This window comes from Acyrthosiphon pisum, chromosome X, assembly GCF_005508785.2.
Source record: "Acyrthosiphon pisum isolate AL4f chromosome X, pea_aphid_22Mar2018_4r6ur, whole genome shotgun sequence".
In the NCBI taxonomy this organism is placed as follows: Eukaryota; Metazoa; Arthropoda; class Insecta; order Hemiptera; family Aphididae; genus Acyrthosiphon; species Acyrthosiphon pisum.
In genome coordinates this window covers 78852069-78878722 of record NC_042493.1, presented here as the reverse complement: position 1 = coordinate 78878722, position 26654 = coordinate 78852069, and the positions used below count along the sequence as shown (strand labels likewise).

At 28.5% G+C, this 26654-nt stretch overlaps 2 protein-coding genes and 1 pseudogene across 2 annotated transcripts; 2 read left to right on the top strand and 1 right to left on the bottom strand.

Moving 5' to 3' along the window:
- Window positions 1-303: 303 nt before the first annotated feature.
- On the bottom strand, window positions 304-8344 carry LOC100574894 (clavesin-2-like). Its single transcript, XM_016807674.2, has 7 exons — window positions 8121-8344; window positions 7310-7401; window positions 6153-6303; window positions 4017-4210; window positions 1090-1200; window positions 885-1026; window positions 304-644 (listed from the first exon to the last, which is right to left on the bottom strand). Exons 1-7 carry the CDS (start codon window positions 8230-8232, stop codon window positions 616-618), a joined length of 831 nt encoding a protein of 276 aa, XP_016663163.1. The 5' UTR covers window positions 8233-8344; the 3' UTR covers window positions 304-615.
- Window positions 2000-3908, top strand: LOC115034093 (annotated as a pseudogene).
- A 10209-nt stretch (window positions 8345-18553) lies between the features above and the next one.
- LOC100160757 lies at window positions 18554-26518 on the top strand. Its single transcript, XM_001948439.5, has 7 exons — window positions 18554-19242; window positions 19555-19681; window positions 19750-19918; window positions 21187-21867; window positions 24588-24662; window positions 25407-25475; window positions 26120-26518. The coding sequence occupies exons 1-7, from the start codon at window positions 19130-19132 to the stop codon at window positions 26170-26172; spliced, it is 1287 nt and encodes a 428-aa protein (XP_001948474.2). The 5' UTR covers window positions 18554-19129; the 3' UTR covers window positions 26173-26518.
- The last annotated feature ends 136 nt before the right edge of the window (window positions 26519-26654 follow it).

Below are 26654 nucleotides of genomic sequence, written 5' to 3'. Positions count from 1 at the left end.
GAAGCCTGATTCATAAGCTTTATAGTCTAAGTACCTCTATCAAACTTAGGTTCCTCCTTAATCATTAACTTAAGTACCCTTGTTCACGGACACTTCGTTTTAGATTCGTAATTTCCTTATAGTCAAATGAATTTTATTATTCATTAAACTGCATATTATATTGACATTTTGGTAACATATTAATGTTTATACCAATCATTTTTAAAAAGTTACATTATTCATATTATAAATGTATATTAAAAGTGATAAGGAGGTATTGTAGTTAATGATAATTGATAGAAATCATAAAAACAGATATTATTGTATATGGTATTCAAAATTGTACATATTATATATAAACATTATTGAAAATTAACTTTAACAAGAAACATTCTTTACAACATTCTTTCTGAATATAATTAATAAAGTTTCTTATCATAAGTTATTATTTGTTATGATTGGTTAATTTTAATTTACTGTACTATTTTTACTATTGTTTAACACATTTTTCAAAATAAATATAATTTAAAAAGATGATGCGAAACATCGATTACTATATTACAGGTAAGTAGTAGGTACTAAAATAATTATATTTATACATAATAAGTTGGTACATATATTTTTTGAATTGTATTTTCACCTGTTGTATCCATATTGTCCTAGTTCTAAATTAAAAAAAAATTAATATTAATTTTAATTCATTAAAAAAATATATAGGTACATATATATTTAATTATTTGTTATTTGATGCTGAATTATTACCCGTTTCGTCAACTTAAATAAAACTTAACAACAAACAATAGTTAATAATGTTTGGTATTTAAGAATTTTGAAGTTATAAAAAGTTATGAAAGTTTATAAATTATATTACATAGATATTACTGTACCTATTAGTCATATTTTACCTTTAAGATACTGTTCTTTACTCAAGAGTTGTTGTACCCAAGTTATGGGATCAAATTCCAGATTACCATCAAAATATGTTGGCAAAATATTTGGAGCGATGTACTTGTGTAAAGAATTGAAATTACTTCCGTGAAAATGAACCTTTAAAAAAAAAACTTTAATGTTAGGTACACCAAAAAAAATTACAACGATGGAAAAACTAACCCGACATCGTAATTTTTCTTTCAAAAATGGTTTCATGATTGAATATACGGTGTATAAGTATAATGGTTCATTGATAAAATGAAAGCCTTGAAATCTTAACGGGAAACTCTCCTTGAAATATTAATGAATATTATGTGAATAATATAATAATAATTAAACTTTATCAAGATTATACATAGGTACCTAATACATTTAGATAATAATAAATAGGGCTCGGATATATATGTATTTATATAACCAAAGTATGTATTTATACAATTAAAATATGTACATAGATATGTGCTAAAGAATTCAAAATATGTATTATCGAAAAAAAAAATAATAATTAATAAAATAATAAAATGTAATAAAAAATGTATATTTATCTAATTATATTGATTACAAACATTAATTAACATTAATTTTTAAATTTTAAATAAGTTAAAAAAGATCGCAGATATTGTCATAAAATCTTAATAATAAAATGTAATAAAAAATGCATATTATTTATCTATAGTCAATAGTCATCTAATTATCTTGATTACAATTAATAATAACATGCACTTTTCAATTTTCGAATTCAAAAGATCGTCGATATAATATATAGTCATGATAACCTTTCAATTATTCTAACTCTGAAGAAAAGACATCAAAACAGTATAATTTTATAAATATGTGAGAAAAAATTGAATAATTGTGAAATATGTAAAAACATGTATTTATGACAAAATATGTAAAAATATGTAAAATCAAATATAGCTCATTTTATCAAAAATATTGTGAAACAAATTTATCACTTGTCGAAATTAGTTTAACATGTCGCAGAGAAAATATGTATTTACATATAAATCCGACCCTTAATAATAAACATATTTTGATAATTATTATGTTATACATGTTATCACAAAATATAAGAAATAAGCTTCCAGAAATGTATCATAGTACCTATTTATTTAAATCCTTATAATCAGTTGTTTGAATTTCAACACTTTAAAGGCAAAAGTGCAATATTATTGAATAAATTCGTATAACAATAATAATATCTAAGTAATTAATATTTGTTTTTAATATACAGTAGAAATCACTATAACGAGCATCGCTTAGAACGAGATACTGCTTACAACAAGCAAAACGTTAGGTCCCGGCACGAGCGCATATGATTGTATGTTAAAATATACGTTTACAACGAGTATGGTTATTACGAGTTATCGGCTATAACGAGTAAAATAAAGCTAACTTGACTAACGACCTTCCGGTTACTACGAACAAGTACCTGCAAAATACGAACTATTTTCGTATTTAGGTCGATTAATCATTGACATATTATCTTTAGTTGTGTAGATATGGATTACTTATTAATAATAAACATTATTCTTACAAATTCTGGTGTTTTAAAGTTAATAAAATTACAAATAGCGTCAGTTGTGTGTAGACGTTCCACCATGTCGCGTCGTCAGTTTACGTTGGACGAAAAAATCGGTATAATCGGGCGTTTAGAAAATGGTGAGAAAAACACCGTAATTACAAAAGAATTCGGCACCTGTTCGTCGACAATTTCGACCATATGGAAGAACCGGGATAAGTTGAAAAATATGTTTCAAACCACGTCACTTAACGCAAAACGATTGCACACTGCACAGCATAAGGACCTTGAAGAAGCTGCACTAGTATGATTCAAACAACAACGGTCATTGAATGTGCCTATAAGAGGTCATATTTTGCAAACAAAAATTAACCAACTGACTGAAAAAATGAAAATTTCAAATTTCAAATGTTCTGCATCTTGGATTCAGCTTTCTCGACAGCGGCACAACATTGGTTTCGGCAAGATCTCAGGTGAGTCATCTGTAGTTAGTACTGATATCTGCTCTAACTGGTTGGCTAACGTTTGGCCGTCCCTTCGAGCAGGTTACTGTGATGATGAAATTTATAATGCCGATGAAGCGGGCCTTTTTTTCAAATTAATTCCTGATAAAACTCTTCGCTTCAAGGGGGAAAAATGCTCGGGTGGAAAATTATCCAAAGACAGAATAACAGTTTTAGTGGCAGCCAACATGACCGGAACTGATAAAAGAAAACTCCTTGTTATTGGAAAATCGAAAAGTCCTAGGTGTTTTAAAGGAGTTTCATCACTTTCCGTATTTTATGAAAATAACACCAAAGCTTGGATGACCTCAGCAATTTTTGAAAAGACTCTTAATTATTGGGATGATGAATTACGCCGTAAGAAAAAAAAATTCTACTGTTGGTGGACAACTGTCCAGCACACCCATCATTGCAGTATTTGAAATTTATTAAACTCGTATTTTTTCCCGCCAACACTACTGCTGTACTTCAACCGATGGACCAGGGCGTTATAAGGAACATTAAAGCTCATTACCGGAATCAGTTGGTACTGAAAATGATTGAGGATATTGAAAATCAAATAGAATCAAAAGTAACTGTTTTGGATGTCATAATAATGCTGGATAAAGCTTGGCGTAATGTAACATCGACGGGGATTGCTAATTGTTTTCGGCATGCAGGTACACACGATCACATGCATTTCTTCACTATTATATTACATAAGATTTCTGGAACCGAATACCTACTACCTACATACATACATACATACATACCAAATAATAAAGAAAATGTATTTAAAATCCAATCTTTACACTGACAACTGAAATTTAAGTGTATAACCTAATTAAGTTTTATCTCTAAAACTTATACAATTTAAATGAGTTCTTTGGAATTTCCAAAAGTCTTCCTATTTTCCTGTAATATTTTTGTAATTTGGATTATTTACAACCATAAGTTAAATTAAACATTATTTAACAATATTCATAAACTTATTATATTCCCGAGAAATTTCTGGTCTTGGGTATATTCGTAGGAATTTTTTTAAATTTATTTTATCGCTATGTTCTTAAACCGTTATTATATGAAAATGTTGTATTTCTTACTTGCACAACCTCAGCAGACTTTTTAGCGTAGTAAGGTGATAAATATTGATAGTGTTTCAACCACTTAAATCCTGTAAAATCAGCAATTGCAATCATACCAGCAAGTTGAGTTTCTGGGTGTTCAGATATAACTTCCAAAATCATCAAGTTTATCTTAAAAACATCTTCTATGCTAATTCCGGGTAAGACCTTGTCTAAATGATAAAACTGATTTAGTATACGCACTGTATTATATTTAATCACATGTAGTAATTTAGTATGCACATTAATAATATACAATTAGTGATTATCAAAAGGGCTGGAATTATATGAATTGAAATTTACGAAATATGTATGAATTTATACACTTATCATTAATATGTGAAAAAAATATTCATGTTTATTAAATTGAAACAATTAATAGTTTAAAAAGGTATTAAATAATGGAACTGTATGTTATAAATTATACTAATGATGTTTGATTGTAATAATATTATGAAGTGGCGTATCTATAAGATGATATGTTTGGGAGCAGAGTTAGGAAAAATGATATCTAGATAATTATTCGAATGATTTTTTTACATTTATTCGAATAATTTTAAAACATTATTATTCGAATAAAACATTTTTCGAGTCATTTATTTTTATAATAATTATTTAAATAAAAATGTATTCGAATAATTTTCAATCATAATAACATAATTATCCTAGTAAGAAATATGTTATTATAGAATGATTATAACTCTTCTAGTATGTCTACTTGTAGTTAATATGTACCTCAGTAGTCAGTAGTAACTATTTATCAATATTAAAGACGTTATACTAACCTAGTAAATAGTTCAATTTCAGAACTATAGTCTCAGCTTTTCAAGTGTTAGGTAGAATAATTTATTTTGTCCTACTTAACCTTCAAGAAATATTTTTATGTTATAATACACCACTACCGTCATCAAAGATGAAAGATTGAAAGATTATTTTCATATGTAACTATGACAAATTTAGGTAGGTACCTACTAGAACTCAACAAGCTATCAGATGATATGTTTGAAGACAGGTCTATTTTGAAATCTAATTTTAAAATGGAGTTATAACTAATAAGTAAATTGTTATTTGTTAATAATTGTATTATAATTATAATTAGTTACTTACTATTATTAGATTTATTTATTGAAATTCAAAATTTGTTATAATTATTTATTTTCATTTTTGCTATAATTATTTATTTATATTTTTGTTATTTTTATATTTACTACTATTTATGATTATTGTAACTGTAACGAAATATTATCATTAAATATTATTTAATTAGTGTTAAAATATGATAAAAAATATCAATTTTTTTACTTTCTTCTATAGATCTATATTTGTTTTATTTATAATATTTTTGCATTTTTCCAAATAAAATAAGATTTACAATGTGTAACGTAAAATACAATACCAACTATTGGTTATAATACTATGTGCCTGTTTTAAATTACCAACCATATGTTTACTCAAATAAAATAAACAAAAAATATTATTCGATTATTTTTTTATTCAAATAATTATTTTTGAAAATTATTCGAACAGTGATAAAAAATAACTGACACAGCAATGCTTTGCTATTGTTAGGTTTTTGTTATTGTTCAACTTTTTTTGGGCGTAGCACGCTGTGGAAGCAATGTCTTTTAATGGTAAATTATATTACATTTTAATTTATAACAGTTTTGACCGTCGTTGTCCACGTTGTGCGGGCAGTATATTATCAGGTAGGCAATACTTGTGGTAGATCGCGGACCCCACGTGATGTGTAAGTAAGTGTATAATTTAATTCTAAAGCATCAAAAAAAATTGGTCCACCGAAACCATGGTTTGAACTCGATACATTCTGTATTAATATACACAAGCTTATTACATTGAAAAAATTATTATTATTAAAACCAATAGCAACCGTCATAAACAATAATATTTACATCGTAAATCTCAAAATCCCTGTTTGAGAACCACCTCTGGTTGGACATCTCGTGAAAAAATGTATTGCCTATTTTCTTCCCCAAGGTCTAATCTACCTATGTACCAAATTTCATCACAATTCACAGTCGGATGAACAGTTTAGGAATGCATATAAAGGACATATTAAGTAGAAACATTTTTGGTTCTATATATAGTTATACCTACCCATTCTAAAAACATAAATTTCACGCCCGTGCTGATCTCTGTGTGGTAACATAAAAACTGTCCCGCTCTCCAAAAAAACTTTGTTCTTGGATGAAACAGTCAAATCGAATAATTTTGGATTTTTTTCTTTAGCTTCAAAATAATTTTGTATCTATTTTTTTTATAAAAATAAATAACATTTCTTATTAAAACAGTAATTCATTTACATTCTTATATTTTCACAAACAAAATAATTGCTTTATGTATTTAATAATTTAGTTAAGAATCCGAGTTTTTGTCATACGATAACTATTTGTATTTAAATTATACAAAGGTTTACAAATTATCATAAAATTAATTTCAAAAAATATCATTTATGGTCAGTATTCACTTACACATTTTGAATTAATAGATATTAGCGAAAACTGTCTAAGACGGAATAAAACTGAATACTATCAAACCCGAAATTCTTCTTTGGTTTCGGCGTATTTCTATTAAAGTTGTATGTGCAAGTTGAACATCAATGAAACGGAACATTTTTTTGTACGTCCAGTGTAAGTAAAAACTTACCATAAACCGGAAACATATCATAGCGTACTATGTAACAAAATACTAAAACAACGTACATCGGTGATGTATAAATGGAGGAAAGAGGGGATGGGTGTGAGTGCTACCGGAGATTTTTATTATTTTATACGAATGTATAATATGAATATTGAATAATACATGTGCAACTTACAATCAATTTGAATAATCCTGAATTCGTTGATTTTATTTATTAAATCCTAAGACTGCTTAAAGCGAAATATTTGGTTGGTCCCGTGAGATTCCGCCTCAGACAGTTTTCACTGTATAATAAAACCATATAAGAAAACTAATACAACATACCTACCGGTATGTCGTTAAAACTATTAATTAATAAACAACAATAATATTATGAATAAGGTAAGTAAATATAATATATAATCATTTATCTAATTTATAGCTATTTATATAATATTATAATATCTATTATCAAAGGTAATAATAATACGTAATACGTAAATAGTTATGTTTTATGTTATAGTTGTATATTATAATGATTACAATTTAAATAATAGTAGCTTTATAAAAAAATGTTATATTAATATTTTTCAGTATGAATTATGCATTTTAGAATATTATAATTAATGACTTACCAATTTAAATGCTTTATTTACTTGAAATTTTCTAGCTCTTAAAAATTTAAGCATAAATGCATCATCCATTCTTGATTTCAAAAAAATATCACCTTTAAAAATAGACAGATTATTTTAGCTATAATAAAATATCCATATATTATTTTGTTCATGTACACATTTAACTATTTTTATTAGTAGCAAATAGTATCTAATATATGCATCTACTTAAATAATTTCAAGAAGAATTATATAATATTATTATTTTTTTTTTAGAATCCAATTGAAGGTAATGCAAGTATGTCGGTACGTGGATTGTATTTAATAAATACTACAACATAGGTACATAAACATAAATACCAAAGTAGATACCTATAACTATATAGGTACCTGAGTACCTGACTATATACCTAAGTTTGTTAGTCACATATTTAATAGATGCAATATTACATATATTTTCTATTTTCCAAATCTGTTCTTAAGGACTAGTATCATACATAATATTGATTACTGAAAAACTACTTGTTCAAATTTTGAATTAGGTACAATATTTTCAAAAAAATATACTCTAAATAAATTACAGTGAAAAGAAGGTTCTCATTTGAAAAAAAAACATAAGTTTTTATCACCACATGACACTCTTTAATTGATATAAAAATCTCAAGAATTTGAAAATGTTAAATTTAATTATCTATGTTTAAAAATTCAAAAATCAAAATTTGAATAAATTGTATTATAAAAAGAAAAAACATGCTTACCCTCCATTCAGGAATCACCCCTTATATATATTATATTAGCATAAGTATCAATAATTATTAAGGGTATTACATACCTTTAACTAATGTACGTAATTCATCAATAGCTAGTTGTGGATCTGATGGCTCATTGATTTCTTTTTGTGATTTAAATTTCCATTCGGATGAATCAATTTGAAATTCTGACATTTTATAATTAAAGTAAGTAGATATTGAGATTATACGAATCTTCGTTAAGTTATAGAGTATAGTAAAAATTGGAGTAAAATAATGAAATATACAATGTTAGATATAAACTGACCGTCACATAAAATTTAAAAATATACATTTTGCAAAAAAAAAACATATCACCGGAAATTGATAAATATCTAAACTATATACTATACCTATATTTTATATTATATCATATGCATCCGGTAGATACCAATTAAAATAAATACATGATTATTATATTTTTTTAACCATAACAATTTGAATACATTTTGAAGCATGACGGTAAAAATTCCCTAACCAGACTACAACAGTTATTATCGTAAATGTATAGAAATATATTGCGATACAATCTATTATTATTAATAAGTACACTTAAAATGTCAACATAAAGAATATAAAGGTCATATTACAACATAAATATGATTAAAGCAAATAATCAATATAAATATTACTAGTAAAATCATCAAAAATCTACTTAGTCGTTTCACCTCAACTATATGTGAACATTTAAATATATTTCAGAAAATAATAAAATAAAATATATTACATTATAACTAAAAGTATCTACCTATCTACTGCGAAATTTTAAATTTTAAATTATTATAAAATACAAAATGAAAAATTTTGAGGAACCTATGCCAAATTCTCTAAACTTTAAATAACGATTTTCCTCAAATTATCATTATTATGTAGTGATTTGAAAAAGGTGGATACCGCTCTCCTGTACAGTAGATAGGTTACAAGTGGGTCAATGTAATTCATGCAGTTTAATTTGAATTAAATGATTTAATATCTCTGTACACAAAAAACGATTCTAAGCGAAGACGGTCTGTCAGTCAGCCTGTATATATTATTTTTAAATTACTACTAAATAGCAAAGATCGACTCATGGGCGTTGGTCATGTAAAATATTGAGGGGCTCAAATATTTGGTAGCAAACAGATCCATACACCCAAGGTAGTTATAATACACGATAAAGCCACTTCACTATCGAAATCACGTTGTTGAACTGTTAAAAAATATAATTTAAATTTGCCGCAAAAAATTATTTGTATTTCATGGGTTCCACTTTATGTTGGTTATATGAATTTGATAGTGATGGCGATAAATAATAACAATCGTGATTTCGATAGTGAAGTGGCACTACCAATTACCATGTATTATAATTACCTTGCCTACACCCCTATCCAACTAACTGTTGCATGTATATAACATAAGCTAAACTAGGGCTTGAAACTGATTGAACATTTCGGTTTCGGCTTCGATTTTTTATAGATACAAGTTTTTATTTTTTTCGATTTTGGTTTAAATTTTACAATACAGATATTAGGAAATTTCGATTTTGAATTTAATACTGGTTTTCAATATTTTTCGGTTTAGTTTTTGATTTTGTTTTTGTTTTTGTTTTTAAACGGTTTATACTGGTTTATAGAATTGGTTTCAAGTCCTGAACTATTGTGTCAGGTAAACTATCCAAAATGTTCAAGATCGCAAGTAGTAATGTAGTATCTACCATTGTGGAATTCTGTTTAACTCGATAAACAGACAGTTGTGACTGCTGGTCAAACGAGTCCAGTATTTTTGTAAGATCAGTTTGTCCAACGCTGAATATTTGTATTTACTACCATTATTACTATTGTATACTTACTTACTCGTATTAAATATAACAACTAACGTAATATTCCTGAAAATATGTTCGACATTTTATTGAAACCGATGTTGTTACATTTTAGATTCTGAGTGGAACAATGAATGTATTGATTTTACAATTATGTGTGTTTTTTTGTTTCTATTTTTTTATTTTTGTGTCTGTCATCACGGTTTGGGGCAGTAAAACTGCTTCGATTTTCTTCAACAGTATCTTGTTTGATGGGAAAGTGAATCTAGTTGGTACATTCGGGAGGTCAAAATTGGAAATTTCTAATAGTTTTCAAAAAAGCCGTGAAAAACAAAAGAAAAATTAAGGATAACGGCAATTCTTAAACAAAATCTGTTTTTGAAAAAATTGATTTTGGTTTTTGTTGTAACATTAAAAAAAATTACCGTAGATACATGACATTTTCACTGTTTGTTTATATTTCCATTTTCTATACATGATAAATTTTTCAAAATATTTTAATTTGTTTTGAGCTGTTTACCGACAATTTCAGTTTCCAATTTAATCAGTTTTTTTTTTCTATGAATGTCAATAAAACTTTATTTGTTGAATAAAAATATTTAAAAATTTAATACATGGCTCCTACTATATTGTTACAATGAAATTTGAAAAATATTAAAAATCCTTAGTCACAGTTTTTTTTTTATTAGCATTTAAAGTTCAAAAATTGACAAAATATGGAAAAATCACGAAAATTACCTAATTATTTTGAGTTTATAATTCGTAAAAATTTGTCTTTTTGGAACTAAGATTTTAAAATGTAATACAAGATTCCTTATAGGATAATCTACCTTTATCAAAAAATAAATGTCTATAAGAAACTCAAATTAAATTTTTATGAGCGTTTGAAATTCATATTTTTACAACATTTGATATTCACTCGATTTCTTACGTACCGATTTTCTTATTTTGTTGTAATTAAAAAACGAATGACTGTCGAAACTTGAAAATTTTACTGAATATTTATATTAGCATTTCCTATACACCATACAATTTTGAAAATATTTTGACTCTTTTTGAGCTGTTTACGGACATTGTAAGTTTTCAATTTTTTTAGTTTTTTTTTCTATAAATATCAATTAAGTTTTATCTGTTGGGCCAAAAAGTGTAAAAATGTAATACAATGCTCCTGATGTATTGTTACAATAGCAGTTAAAAAATATTAAAAATGCATAGGCACAATTTTTTTTATAAGCATTTAAAGATCGAATTTTTTACAAAATTTATCAAATTTAAAATTGAATAATTATTTCGTAGTTAAAAATCTATAAAATGTTCAACTTTTATATCTAAAGCCCCGTCCAGACCAAAGAAAAATTTGTCGAAAACACGTGTTTCCAACATTGTCATCGACAATGTTTCTGATTTCCCGTCATAAGCGGTAACATAATGATTTGTCGACGACAATGTCAGAAACATATGTTTCCTACAAATGTTTCTTGGTCTGGACCGGGCTTAAGGATTAAAAATTTAAAACAAGATTCCACGTAAGTAGTTAATTCTGTTACCAAAAAATCTAAAAAATACATTTACACAGTTTATTTTTATAGTCATTTTAAGTTCAAATTTGGACGAAATTACACATTAAAAACCTGGAATAACTATTTTAGTTATTTTGTTGTGATTGTATAATATATTTCGTGGGTATACTTGAAACTTCTTAAGTATACTATTATATATCTATGATAGTATCACGGTTTGTTGTTGATGTATAACGCGTTGTAAGTACCTAATGGATATTGTGATATGATTAATTTGGAATTTATTATAGGTACCTATTATAGGTCAATTTTTTTTTAATACCATATATAATATTATCTCTTATATCTAGACTGACATACCGTCTCCGCTCAGAATCGTTTTTCTTATACAATGATATTATATCATTGAATTCAAATTTAATACCATCCATTATGCAGTGACCCACTTGTAGCCTACTGTACAGCAGAGCGGCATCCGCTTACCCACCTTTTTAAAATCATATTTCATTTTGTGGTTGATTGGTTGACATTCTGATGTTTGGAAAACTCAGAATTTATAACATTATATAAGAACATATGATGTAAATGGGGGGGGGGGGGCATTATATAGGAGATTCGTAATTGTAGCACCCTGAAGATGTGCATTCTAGTTGCGTTACTGACTTTAGTATGTGCTAACCACACAATCACCTCTAACAGTCTGAATATGCATAAGCGCAACTAGAGTATGGCTGAGGGAGGGCTTCGCATGCCCAAAACTTGCAATAGCCGCCTAAAATATGTTATTCAATTGTTTCCTAAAATATTTATAAACTTTTTAAAATGTATCTGTAATAGCTAATTTTTATACAACCATTAGAACACATGATAAACTTCCCAAAACAAAACAATATAATAAAAAAGTAAGAAATAGTACAAAATGCAAATAGTACCTTCCAGAATTAATCAAAAGCAAAAATATTCAAATAAGATCAAATACGAAGAAGAACAATATGTCCTAATATAATACCACTACTTATCAAATGCACCAAGCAAGAAATAAAAAAATTTTTCATATATTTAACGGAGCATACATTATATAAACTAAGACAATAAGCAAAAATACATTAGCAGTAAAAAATGTAGACTCACAGTAGGAAGAACTTATCAGTTATCAATAGTCCATACTACAGCAGGACAAACAGAACACTGCTTAAAGACAATAACACCTTCCAACCAAACCACCAAATTTAGAGGTCGAAAAGAAGCAAAACATCAAACAGCAACTATTTTCTTTGATAAATTATTTAATATCAGTCATGATTCCCATTTTAATAATAAACAAGTTACGGACTAACTTATATTATATAAGTCAATATACATAATAAGAAAAATGCATTGTTATGCATATTTGTTACAATTCTGTGTTGCTCGGGTAAAAGGTCTTAAGTCCAAAAATTGCGAAAATGGGATAAAAGATAAAAGAAAAAAACGCTCTTTTTGTGGATAAAAAGAACTAAGTCCTATCCCTACCCAATGCGTCATAATACGAATGTGTAAAAAGCGCCTTTATTGAAAATATTGGTCATAATGGATTAAATCTCATAATTCTTTATGCACAGTTAAAAAAATATATTTTGAACATAAGACCTTTTACTCAAGAACCAAAGAATTAGCGTATATTCAATTATGATACATTTGAATACATACATTTTATTTCGGATATTTTTAAAAAGTTGATTATCAGTATATTACAAATGCGGTAAATTTGAAATAGCTATTTATAAATATATGCAATTTTAGAAATAAATCCTTATCTAATTAATGCTTGTTTTAATTTGAGAATGGCTTATGCAAAAGTTACAGAGTACAATAACGTAGTTACCTAATTAATGCATTTCTGTAAGCAATAGACCATAGTAGGATATAAAAGGGTCTCACATCAAATAATACATAAAGGACATAGAGGAATTTAAAAAAAAAACACACATAGACTTCTTCGAAATCGATCTTGAAACTTCTCTTATTTAGCCCTCTATATATAAGGTACACCACGGGTACCTAGCCAATACTGTAATTTGTGATGTCCTGATCTGACATCTGGAGAGAATTCGGTAAGAATACGTTTATGGTTCTATCACTCACCGGGTCCTGCAATATGCAGAATATGGAGCGTCCGTATTTGGTGTCCACGTCCTTCATCGATTTCACAGGGTTTGCCAAATCTTTCGTTAGATCTCCGATTTAAAGAATGATGTTATTGACCTGAGACTTCAACTCTTGTAAGAACGCTATCGTAAACTGTAGGCAGAAAAACATAAATGTTATATAGAAATATATATAATTATAAGGAGTATAATTATATACTCAAGTTTTAGAACCCCAAGAATATCTTGAGGGGAGTAAGCTGGATTATATTATGCCAATCCAGAAATCTAAGGTCCGTCATACTTTTCTTCTAATTCCGAAACCAACGTTGAAATTTAAAAGTTTTAACTGGACCTCAAATAAACCTACCATTTTTTGAAAATTGTATAACTGTTTCTGCAATACTGTAACATATCACACATTCGCAGACCAGGTTCTGTGGAGTATTATATGACAACCAGACAAATTGGTAGGGTCACCAACCAGAGACCGAGACAGCGGTCAGAGTACACTGGATTTGAGTTTGTCGGAGGGCCAATAAAATAATAGACCAACACAAATTATAGAGTAATTTAAGTTATCTGTTTTCTGAAACAGCCGATGAATTTTCTAAAGTCTATTTAAAAGAACAAAAGACAACTTTATACAAAGACAGTATTAGTGCCTCAAAGCCGTTTATACATCCATCATCGCATCTACATCAGTACAACAAACGATTAGTTCTAATATTGAACCATTTATAATCAAATACATCACGACTACTAGCTACTACTAGTACATCAACCAGGAGTAAAACAATTGCTTCACCAAAAAATAATGTTGCATTGTTGTATGGTCAACGGTTTAAGTTTCCACAATAGACCTCCCCCCTGTGAGAAGGGCTTCCCCCTTCAGATATTCTGAGATGGTAAGTTTTAAATAAAATAGTATTTTTACTTAGATCCAATACAGAGGTAGTGGGTACTTGACCTACCAGGACTCGCAGATGAATAATAATAATTGGCATAGAGCATTTTTACCAGTTCTCCCCTCTGCAACATCTTCCCCGTCAAGTCTATCACATTCACAGATGAGTGAATGGTTTTGATCTTTGTCTCTTATCCAGCCTCTTATCTGAAACCAGCTTCACCTGATATGTTTTCGCCTACGATACCGAGTGCATGCGCATTAAATGTGATAAACGGCCTATTTCCAGATATCGATTCGCAGTACTTACTCAGTTTCACCGAGTATGTTAGACCTACCACTGACTGAAAGCGTATCTTCTGATTATAACATACTATTTTTCGTGGACATTATGAATACAATGCAAAGTTCTATGGCCCCCTATCAAAATGGAGCTGATTCTGGAGATGACGGCTACAATGACGTTCTGATCATAGATAATAAAGATATGGATAGGCCATTGAAGCTTATTATACATTCATGTATTACTATCAATTTTGAGGTTATATGGGGTAAAATGGTAAATACATTTATCATTAATATAATGCCAAAAACTACTCGAAACTCAAAAGTCATAGGTATATTATATTATTATTATAATTCTATGTTAGAAATTTAGAATATTTCATATTATACCGGCGGGCGGCAATTATTTGAAGTTTGAACACAACCTTAAATAGTACCCCATGTAGGAGAGAGAACATTCTTAAAGATGTTGTCTCTCTCCGACAAAAAAGAACGCGACCTCATACAGTGTTAATATAGCCATGGCCTATCCATATTTTTATTATCTATGGTTCTGATCCAGCATATGATGGAATATAAGGAAGAATGTAACGAAGACGGCGCTGACGCATACGCTAAAACTAATTTTTTGTATATTTTTTTTAAATAAATATCTTTTTATTTTTAAATCACGTCTACTATAATTTATACTTTCAAACTATAATAATATTTATGAAAATATTGCTAGTCCACTATATTGTACTTTATACAAGTGATATGCATGTGTGGATAAAATATGTGTTGGCCACGTGTCGTGACGTGACGGTGTGCACGTACCGAATTGGCTAATCCTTAAATTAGTAAACATTTTGCAGAAAATACGTTTTTTTTTTACTTCATTGAGTTTAAAAATATATATACAATAGTTATAATAAAAAACATATGTATCATAGGTATATATAGATACTTTAAATTTAATACATTTACAATATTTACGTTTAACGTTTAATAATATGCTAAAACTTGAAAATATGTACCTTAAATCTTTTCTTGGGTAAATTATTTTAAATCAGTCACATTTAAAAAGATTCCCATTTTAATAAAAAACAAGTTATTGACTAACTAATATAATTTTAAATTTTGATTTAACAATATTTTTTTTCTTGCATCTAAAACCTTAGTAATTTACAATTAAAAATTATTTTTTATGAACAAAAATACAAAATACTGCCACGTGATAAAAAATTATCCTATAATTGACTGAATATCAGTTATATAATATTATAATATAATTATAATACATAATAATACAACGTTGTATCGCGCATAACCCTCTTTAATTTATATTTGTACCGTACTTTTTTCACCACTGCTAGTATACATCAATGCTCTACTGTAATAGGTTTACGTGACTGAGGCATTTACTAGATATACGATTAGAAATGCACGAGAATTAATAATGTAATGGATAAAAATATTATCAATTTTTTCTCAAGAAAATGTTTTAAAAGGGAAGAAACATTTTCAAATGTCAATTTTTATTATTAATTATTTAAAATTTTAATAAAGTCTTTTTTATGACCCCCATCTATCTACAAATGTGTCAACCAAATTTTAAATTTTTAGTCCTACCTAAAGTTTGATAATATATAATCTTTTTTGTTTAAATAAATTATAGTTCATGCATGGTATAACAGACATAAGGTCAGTGACCAAATAAAAGTTCATTCAGCCTCCTCTCTTATTAGGTATTTTGGGCGCATGTAAACTCCGCCAGTGAAAAAAATGAAGTAACAGTATGCACTATACAATTAATATAATAAGCAGATTATAATTAAACAAAAAAATCATAATTTTAGAGTAATTATTATCCTTACTAATTAAGTATATGTATACCAAAGTATATAAAAAACTTAAAAATAAAAATAATAAATGTTCGAACAAATCAAACAAATTGCAATGGCCAGTATGATGTTAAAAAATAATGATAGACAATTGTGATAACTAATAATCAAAAATAATATGTAGGTATATTATATCATTATGACATAATATGTTATAATAGGTACTTATAAAATTTTGAATTGTAAACTAAAATTATGAGATACAACTAATAGATATTCAAACCATTAAGTTAAATATAAATCAACTATTATAACTATTTAGTATATATAGCTTTTTCTAACACAATAATTTCATTTTTATTTTGAATTTTTGAGTTTACTTACTAGATAAATATCATTTATTTTTATATAAGGAAGGCCTAATTAATACTGGCGGAGTTTACCTTTTCATTACCTTTTTATCTAACGGGTATTCTGGCGGAGTTTACAATCGCCCGGTATTTTGATTAATTATATAATTATAAATAATATTAATTAAATATTGTGATTTGTGACTATTCAGTAAATTAACTATTGATGAAATATAAAAACCAACTATCTTTGACAATTTTTTTTAAAAAAAAACCGGTCAAAGAGGAAGATACCTACTGATATAGGATTGATTTAAATATCACTGAAAAATCTGACTTTACAATTGTCTTAATACCTAATATTTATTATTTTATGATTAAGATTTTCAATATTATTAATTATTTGTATAGGTACACATTAAGTACTTTAACTTGATCTATGTGATATACATAGTACATTATTATATAGGTACCTGGCTGATAACTGCTAACTAGACTATTACAATCGTAAAGTTAAATTTTTTTTTGTTGTTAATTTTTTCTCAAAGTTCTTATAAAATATGTTTGGTTTTTAGAATCATTTCAAATATTTTTAATGTTTTCACAATATTATGTAGGACCTACATTGTAGGCACTTAACTAAAATTTTTGAATAATCCTGTATTCTTGTATTTATGTTCGTATGAATGGTCCGATGAAAATTATTTCTTGCAGCATCAATGGAAATTTATTAACTTAAGTACCTAAGCCAAATTATAATTTACTGAACATGTGTTTATATATTTTGTATTGTGATACATTTGTATAGATAATTTTAATAATTGTATTTATAGATAGGTAACTATTAAAGCCTAACAATAATATGTTAATATGGATCTAAGCCCTACGTAGGTATAACTTTTAAAATCTAGTAAGTAAACAAAAGTAAGTATTATGAAGGTACTACTATACTGCCCTCCTAAGCCAAAAAACAATAAGCGACAAAATTTGAAAAAATAGTTTATTATATCAAAGTATTTGTTATTTTAAGGCGATTTTTTTGATTCCTTAGCAAAAAAACCGTAAATGCAATAGATTGTATAATAAACGTGGTTAAACATATACGTCTTTACAAATATATGATTACCTATATGAATGATACTATGAGCAAAAAAAAAACAGTATTGAACACGTCAAGGCAGTAACTTACCACTGTGTTTGGTAATTTTGCTTAATATTGGCTCAAACACGGTATTTTCGTTTAGTATTTATAATAATTTTCTAACCGTATCACACAACATCACAATATTATCATAGATTATAATAATTTATGAACATACGATGTTAACGTTAACCACGGTCTTAGAAGACGCTGCTGTTAATATTCTGGTTGTTATTAATTCTGTGATTGTGTTTTGGCCCATCGACCATGATTATATTATATTATTTCATGGTTATGCTATTAATAAATGTGCTAATACTACATTTTCCTTCTGTAAACAATAATATTAATGTCTGACACTACTAAGCTAAAAGTACATATAGGTATGCGTAGTTTGAGGTGTTAAGAGGTATCTTAGAGTTTATCCATGAGCGTTATTGGATTCTACAGGAACAATTATTTAAGAATCATTAATTTATTATTTTATTTTGGTAATATGATAAAAATAACAAGATGATTCAGAAAAAGTTATTTTTCTCAAAAAAACTACGGGTTGCTTACTGCCTTTTGGCGTAGGAGCCAGGAGGGCACTATAGGTACTATTATATTTGTTCATACTTTGAATGTATGAATTTAATTTGTTGTGTAAAAGACGATTTCAATTTAGGAGTCCACTTGTGTCATATAACGTACTAACTCGTATAGATTAAATACACCGTTTAACGTTCCCCCTTCTTCGGACGAGACCGCTTAATTGACCCTTTCAACGCAAACTGAATCCGCTCTACTATATACCAACAACCATCGTATACGTTGTTAGTCGTCGTCGTGCGCGTTATATTAATGCAATATTAGCGACTACCGGTATATAGTCTCCCGGCGCTCCATCGATTAATACAAACGTGTACGTAATTCAATAACATACACGGTCCTTATAATTTTTATCGTTCAATCATCTATTCACGTCTCGACACCACGCGAACTCTGACTGCGGTCTTTTGCGAGTATATAATACCTATATAATATATATGACACACTTGAGTATAAGTATATCAGATACCCGGTGAGTTGCTTCTAGGTATATATACGTAGGTATTATAATAATGCATCGAACGACATCGTATTCGAATACCGCCATTCTGTTTGCGTTCCTGTGGGTGACGATCCCGTTGAGGCCATGCCTGTGCTACAACGCCGACTGTGATTTCACTGAAAGGTGGGTACATTTTTAAAAATAGTGGCACATTTTAAATGGTACGAGGATGTCAGACATAAAATTAGTTACGGCCGCTGTGGTGACCCGTGCCTTTTTTTATAGTTTTTATAGCAAAGTGATCGATGTAAGAACATATTTTGACCATATTTAAAAAGTAAGAACGGGTGGTGGGTACGTGTTTTCAAAAAATAGGCTTAACACCCACAGCTTGCACTAAAGTAAAATAAAGTTTGTGCCACTCCGTAAATAATGTACAATATTGACAGCATGAAATTCAGTTATGGGTAATATATTTATATTATGTGTTTTAAGTTACGATGAGATAATCACAGTCAGCATCAATGAACCGGTGCAAGTTACCAAGTATAAATGGTGCTTGGACATACCACCGAGATGTCCGGAAAACAAACGAGAGTTCAGGACCGTACACAGGAACGTTGTTAGTGACCGGTAAACGACGTTTTTGTATTTTATTTCCGTATTAAATTCCGTATTTTTTGTATTTAGTCAGTACCTAAAACCCGTAAGGTGAAGAGGTGTTGTAAGGATCAAATCCAGTTGTACGATAATTGTGTCCCGAGATGTGCCGATGACCAGTGTCCAAATATTCAATGTGCATCAGGTACTGACAGATGCAAATGCAAGTCCGGATACATAGGTCATTTATGTAGACAAAGTTAGTACTTATTTATTTTAATATTGATAATTTCCAGTGGTCATATTACTCTTTTACACATAACAATAATGAACACGGTCTTTTTCAAATATACGAATTTAACTATTGATTGTTTTGTACGAACAAATATTTCATAAACAAATAAATAAATTAATAAATATTTATTATACATTATGTTATTATATTATTGATATTATAAATGTCACACTCTTTTTCTAAGACCTATAACATACTATTTACTTATTTCGCAATGTGTTTATTTAAATTATTTAAAGTTCAAATGAATTATTAATTTAAGAAAATATGTGATGTTAATCCTATTCGCGTGATATACTCTAAAAATATACTCTTTTACTTATAAATGTAATTTATACTTTTTAAATATTTTTTTAAATACTTATATTTTATAATGATATAATATATAGTAGGTAACTACAGTTGTAGCCTCGTAGGTAATTGATATAGACGATATTATGTATCTATTATTATATTTTTTTTTCACTCACCACTGCATGTTTTGTACAGTTTAATTAGAATTTGAAACAATAATTTATTTTTAATTTATAATAAACTGTGCGTTATCAGTGAGTTAAAATCAATAACATTAATAAAATATCATAATTAATATAGTTGTCAACAATATACTATTATGTATATTATGTATATTAAGTTCTTAAATTATTATTTTAATTGGTATAATGCGATTCCGCCTTATACGTGTTCACTGTATTCAGTATTGTGCATAAACCTTATTTGTATATGTATGTATATATGTATGTATGCAATATGCATGTATGTGTACAAGTAACAAGGCGTCGGGGTCCTTATTACCTTAGATATAGGTACTATGATTTAAGATTATTACCAAATATTGAAAAAAAATAATAAATTATGATACTATAGGGGGTACATTCATATAGATTAAAGACAAGTAATAAGTGAGTATATTGTAATATAAAACAAATATTCTGCGTAATACCTTTTACTTAGGTACCACAAAATAAATAACAGTTTACGATGATCGGCGACCGAACGTATAGGATAAGTATAAGATTAGGTATATTATTTTAGAATAGAACTATAGAAACTTACTTAAACTATAGTAATAGTTATCTATATCATACTATTATATGATTGAGAATTAAAAGGAATTATCTAATGGAGTTTTTTTTTTTGCAAACGGATCCATCTATAATATGGGATGAACCACCACTGTACAAGATGGTACACTTAAAACGTTTAATACACATGGATTCTGAATGTTTCAGAGTGTGACATCGGGCGTTGGGGCTTGAACTGTGCGAACGTCTGCGACAAGACGTGCCCGGACTGCGACCACCGCACGGGATGCTGCAAGACGGCCGGCAGCGGATTGTCGATTTTCTGCGGCGGCGGCACCGGTCGGCTGCCCGCCCGGCAGACAGTCGCTGTAGGAGGCGGCGGTGGCAGCAACGACACCGTACGCAAAACTGACGACGGCCGCAACGGCACCGTACGCAAAACTGACGACGACCGCAACGGCGCCGAACGCAAAGCCGACGACGGCCGCAACTGCACATCCGAACGCAAGACAGACGAGGTGGTGGCGGATCGTTCGAGCTCGGCGCGATTCCGGATGCTGAGTACTACCATACGACTCCAGACGGCCACGTGGGAACCTACGGTGTTGGACGAGACGAACGGGACGAATGTCGAAAGAGGCACAGCGGGGAAACCGGCGACGGCGGCCGAGGCGACGTGGACCCCGTTGGAGGCGACGGCTTTGAAGTACGACGAGCTGGTGATGAAGCTCGTGTGGATATTTGCCATGACCGTGGTGGCCATCGCCATGGTGTTCGTCATCATGTTCGTGGTGTTCTTCAACTGTTATGGGGCGACCAAACCGGAAAACGCCAACGCCGCGGCCGCCCGAAACCCGTGGCCGCAGCAGAGCACCGACAAAGTCCGCGGTACGACGGCGAATAGCCGCAGCAGCGATACGCCTATAATATATACTCAACTTCGAAGTCGTTGTAGTAGTCGCCATGTCGTTTGGGGGCCATAATAATACACACCAACTATAATTATTTATTGAAGAGCTGGGTGGCATAGAGGAGTAGATAAAATTTTTATCAAAAACCGTTTTTTCTTATGAATCCTGTCTGTCAGTCGAACTGTTAAAAAGTTAACTTCAGAGGGATACCTCGGTATACAATACATTTCATACTATATATTATTACGTGTTATACTGTTACCACATAACAGGATTAATGTACCTACCTATGTATGTTGAACAATATTTAAAAAAGTCAATTGACGTGTTTAGAAATTCGACCTTTCAATAATATATTGGTATTTAATATTATGTTACCTATACAGTGTGTCCCAGAAGTCCCGTATCACCCTTAGTATCTCCGTGGAAAATCAATATATTTAAATGCTTTTTACAGTAATAAGTATGGAAATTCTGATTGAATAACATAATATTCGATTTTTTTTTTTTTTCAAAAATTATCAAAATTTTTTTTAGGAAAATAAATTTATTAAATTTTCAAGATAGCCATTTTGTTGATCATATTTTTTAAGACAGTTCAAAAAAAAAAAAAACATTAAAATTTAATGAAAATCACCCAAGTTAGGGCTAATTATTATTTTTAATTTTAGCCGAAAAATCAGCGTGATTGTAATAATGAACATGTGAACCATATTTTACTAATGTCGTATGCATAGGTAACATAACTATTATTCTTAGAAATTCACAATAATAATTAGCCCTAACTTGAACGATTTTCATTAAATTTTAATATTTTTTTATTTTTGAACTGTTTTAAAAAATATGATCAACAAAATGGCTATCTTGAAAATTTAATAAATTTATTTTCCTAAAAAAAATTTTGATAATTTTTGAAAAAAAAAAATCGAATATTATGTTATTCAATCAGAATTTCCATACTTATTACTGTAAAAAAATTGCATTTAAATATATTGATTTTCCACGGGGATACTAAGGGTGATACGGGACTTTTGGGACATACTGTATAGTGATGGGCAACGGAAAACGATAAATTATTAATACAAACACCGCGATACTTGGTCGATATTGTAGCCTATACCTACTAGGTATATAATTATCAGAACTCGTAAAATCATACACGAAAAAATTGTTGAATATGGAGGTAAACAATCATTTTACTAAAAATGAACGAATAATAGTAGCAGTAAGTCTATAATTTGGTATGAATTACAGTTCCATAGCCATCATAGCCTATAGGTTAACATGAAAAAAATTAATTTTTTCTGTTTTAAGTTTTTTATATAGACACTAAACAAATTGGTACCTCTACTTACAATTTACATCAAAACTAAATTTAAATATGCAGTAGATCTCCTTATAGGTATACCTACTAATTAAAAAATGCGTATCTAATATATTGTATCCTGAATATAGTGATTTTCTATAATATGTTATCGTCTTACCTAGCATATAGTAGCATTTAATACTATTTGGCCTATTATCCAATAGGCAATAACATACCAACTTTAGATCCCTGTTAATTATAGAAAACGATTAGGTAATCGATGTTTTAATTTCATAGGTGCCTACTTTATACATGTATAACATGGCCACACGAGTAATTGATATTATTAAAATATGACAAGTGATAACTATTATAGTTTTAATTTTTGGACAAAAAATGAGTAGTTTGAACTAAAATAGTAGCCAGTAGGTACTCATTTCAATCATCTGATAGTTGTAATAATACTATTATAATATAGGTAACAATAATAATAATATTGCCCATCAGTATAATAAAATAGATGCTACACCGTGAGGCCATGCTAATCGATCTTATATACTGGGTTACATAAACAATAACTAAAAATGCTCTCCACTTTAACATGTTAAGAGACCCATGATTCTATTTTATGGAGAAAAAAATAGACACGTTAAGTTAGAAAATACTATTTTCAAAAAGCTACCTAACTAGTTGTGTAACTTAAGTAGCTTAACTTTTTAAATGACTTATCTGTTCGAGTACCTAGGTAGTCTCCTCATAAGAACACCACCAAAATCATATTATTTATTTTTTTTAGTAAATTAAGTACGATTCAAATGTTATTGCTATTTTTCGGGTATAAATGCAAAAATATCCGAAAAACATCATAGTCGTTGAATACCTGCTACAGCCCTCCCTCTATCCCTGCTGTACGTGTTTCGTATAATATTCTAAGTTAAAATTATTTTTCGTTTTCATTAATCACTTCACTGTTAATCGCACCCTCTGCTACAGCATCTTTTCGTATCTTCTCTGAGTTATTTTCCTATTATCTCTGCCGAGCACCGAGTGTACATTAATATTAATACTTGATAGTATTTAATTTATTTATTGTTATCAAGTCTGGTTTATGCATGTTAACTATAGACATCAGCTCCAATGTCATTGATTATATTAAAAGTTGAAACACATTAATTTTCTTCTATATCTACTATCATTCCTCTTTATCGGTAGGTACCTCATTAAACATCATCTTCGTCTTCAATAACTACCTATATATATATATAGGTACAACCTTTGTTAGATTTTCCTTTTCATTGCACAACGTTTGTAAATTATTATTTTGTTCATTATATTATACTCCTTATAATCACAGCTGGTTATCATAACATTTTAATATTTTTATTTTACAGAAACATGTATCACAACACACAACCTATGTCATGTGCCGCCAGATAGATATACAAAGACCCCTACACTATATGCGTGTAAGCAATGATAATATAATATAATAAATATTATACTTAATGTGTACACTATACCTATAATGCCACCATAAATGTATTTAAATATATCTAATAAGTAATAACGAACATTGTTCATGACAATCTACCTATATATTTAATATTAGTGTGGTGTGGGTATGAGTACTGTCTGATCCAAAACTATTTCGAAATATATAAAACACATTCCCAATAATTGCGTCTTATGAATTAATCAATGATATAAATCATTATACTTAAAAGATATATATATTTAACATAAACCACATAGGTACATATATAATGTATGCATGTATAGCTTAATGCATCAGTTTTTTTTTATTTGAAATCATTTATCTACCTATTGAATATTTAGGAATACATTTTGGTATATCATAATGTATCCCACACGAGCATAATTTGATATATACGTACATGTACAATAAAGTAATTAGGAGTTCGATAAAATAACTGAAAAAGTCATACCATTGCTGAAAAACAGATTAATATTTCAATTAAAATTGTAATTTTTTATCATAATTATTGTGTACCTATGTAAGTCGAATAACAGAAAATAGGATTATTATTTAAATCCAATTATTCCATATTAACTATATTCTATATATACTATTCTATTGGAACTCATCTATAATTCTAAAAAATATTACCTAATTATATTTTTAACAATATCTGCAAGTTCATTAATCATTTTATTTATTTACTAAAGATTACTTATTGATTAATTTTCAGCTACTAATGTTGATTTACCAATTCATCCAGAACTATTTTGTCCAGTGTTCTCAGCACCTCATTACACAGGTAATCATAGAAAACATTTAAATTACATACATATACCTATACGGCTGTAGCCTGTAGGTACTATTGTAATCTAGATTTAAATTGAATTAAAAACTTTTTAAAATGGTAATTAATCGGTACCAGCTCTCCATAATTGATATAATTATATTCAAATTTATCTGTTGTTATACATATATATTAACCGAGCATCTTTAATCTCATTTTTCCTTAGTAATACATTTATTCAAATTCTGATTTTTTTGAATTTTGTTTAGGTACCAACAGGAACTTATTTTTTTTTTTTACTGAAAATTATCAACCCGATGATTTTTTTTTTAATGTAGGTGCATATAAATCAAAATTTGATCTAATAATAGTGTCTGAGGTTATAAACTTTATATTCTAAGGACAATGGGTAGTCCATATAATGATAGTTTTATATACAATTGGCTGTCTCAACGGCGTTACCAGTGACACATTTTGTTTTTATAGAACAGCTGATATAGGTACCTAATTATATTATGTAACCAAAATCAACCATTTAAATAAACGAAAAAAAATAATTTGTGACCGCTGTTATCATTAATAGTGATTAATGACTGAAAACAAATAATTGTACAGGTAATTTAATAATATTAATAATGATTAATTTAAAACTTTTTCAGGTGGATCGTCACTCTATGATTCTCCACAACCATTGTATGAAATTTTATGTTGATCATCATTAAATATTGATTTTACATAACATTATGATTCAAATTAATTTTTAAGATTTATGAATAAGTAAGTAGGTAAGCGTAAGTAGTTTTCTATAATTGTGTAATAAACATTGCATTAAGCTATTAAAGATTTGTTAATTATTTATACTATTTTTAATTTGAAAATATCTATTTTTTCATACCTCCTAACATAGTGGGAAAATCCTACAGATATAATTTAAAATGATTTGTGTAATAATTGACATATTGTTACTGTATAATATACAAATTACGTCCATGGCTCTTTAAAGAGAAGAATTGAAATTATTTTCCTTAGTTTATAATAAATTACAATGAACAATTTTATTCATAACATTTTAAATTTTTATAAAATAATATATGCTGACATGTTGTAATAATATAAAGTTTTACCTAATCGAAAGTACAGTACTGCAATCCTAGCTCTCTTATTTTATTTTCTATATTTCCTTGTAGTGAATAT

What these genes read in the sequence shown, in the direction of transcription:
- LOC100574894 (XM_016807674.2), bottom strand. Translation starts at nt 8,232, where the DNA reads ATGTCAGAATTTCAAATTGATTCATCCGAATGGAAATTTAAATCACAA. An exon ending in ATTACGTACATTAGTTAAAG is followed by an intron (nt 7,402 to 8,120) that starts GTATGTAATACC and finishes CTATTTTTAAAG; the next exon opens with GTGATATTTTTTTGAAATCA. An exon ending in AGTCTGCTGAGGTTGTGCAA is followed by an intron (nt 1,201 to 4,016) that starts GTAAGAAATACA and finishes TAATATTTCAAG; the next exon opens with GAGAGTTTCCCGTTAAGATT.
- LOC100160757 (XM_001948439.5), top strand. Translation starts at nt 19,130, where the DNA reads ATGCATCGAACGACATCGTATTCGAATACCGCCATTCTGTTTGCGTTC. An exon ending in AGGTCATTTATGTAGACAAA is followed by an intron (nt 19,919 to 21,186) that starts GTTAGTACTTAT and finishes TGAATGTTTCAG; the next exon opens with AGTGTGACATCGGGCGTTGG. An exon ending in GACCCCTACACTATATGCGT is followed by an intron (nt 24,663 to 25,406) that starts GTAAGCAATGAT and finishes ATTAATTTTCAG; the next exon opens with CTACTAATGTTGATTTACCA.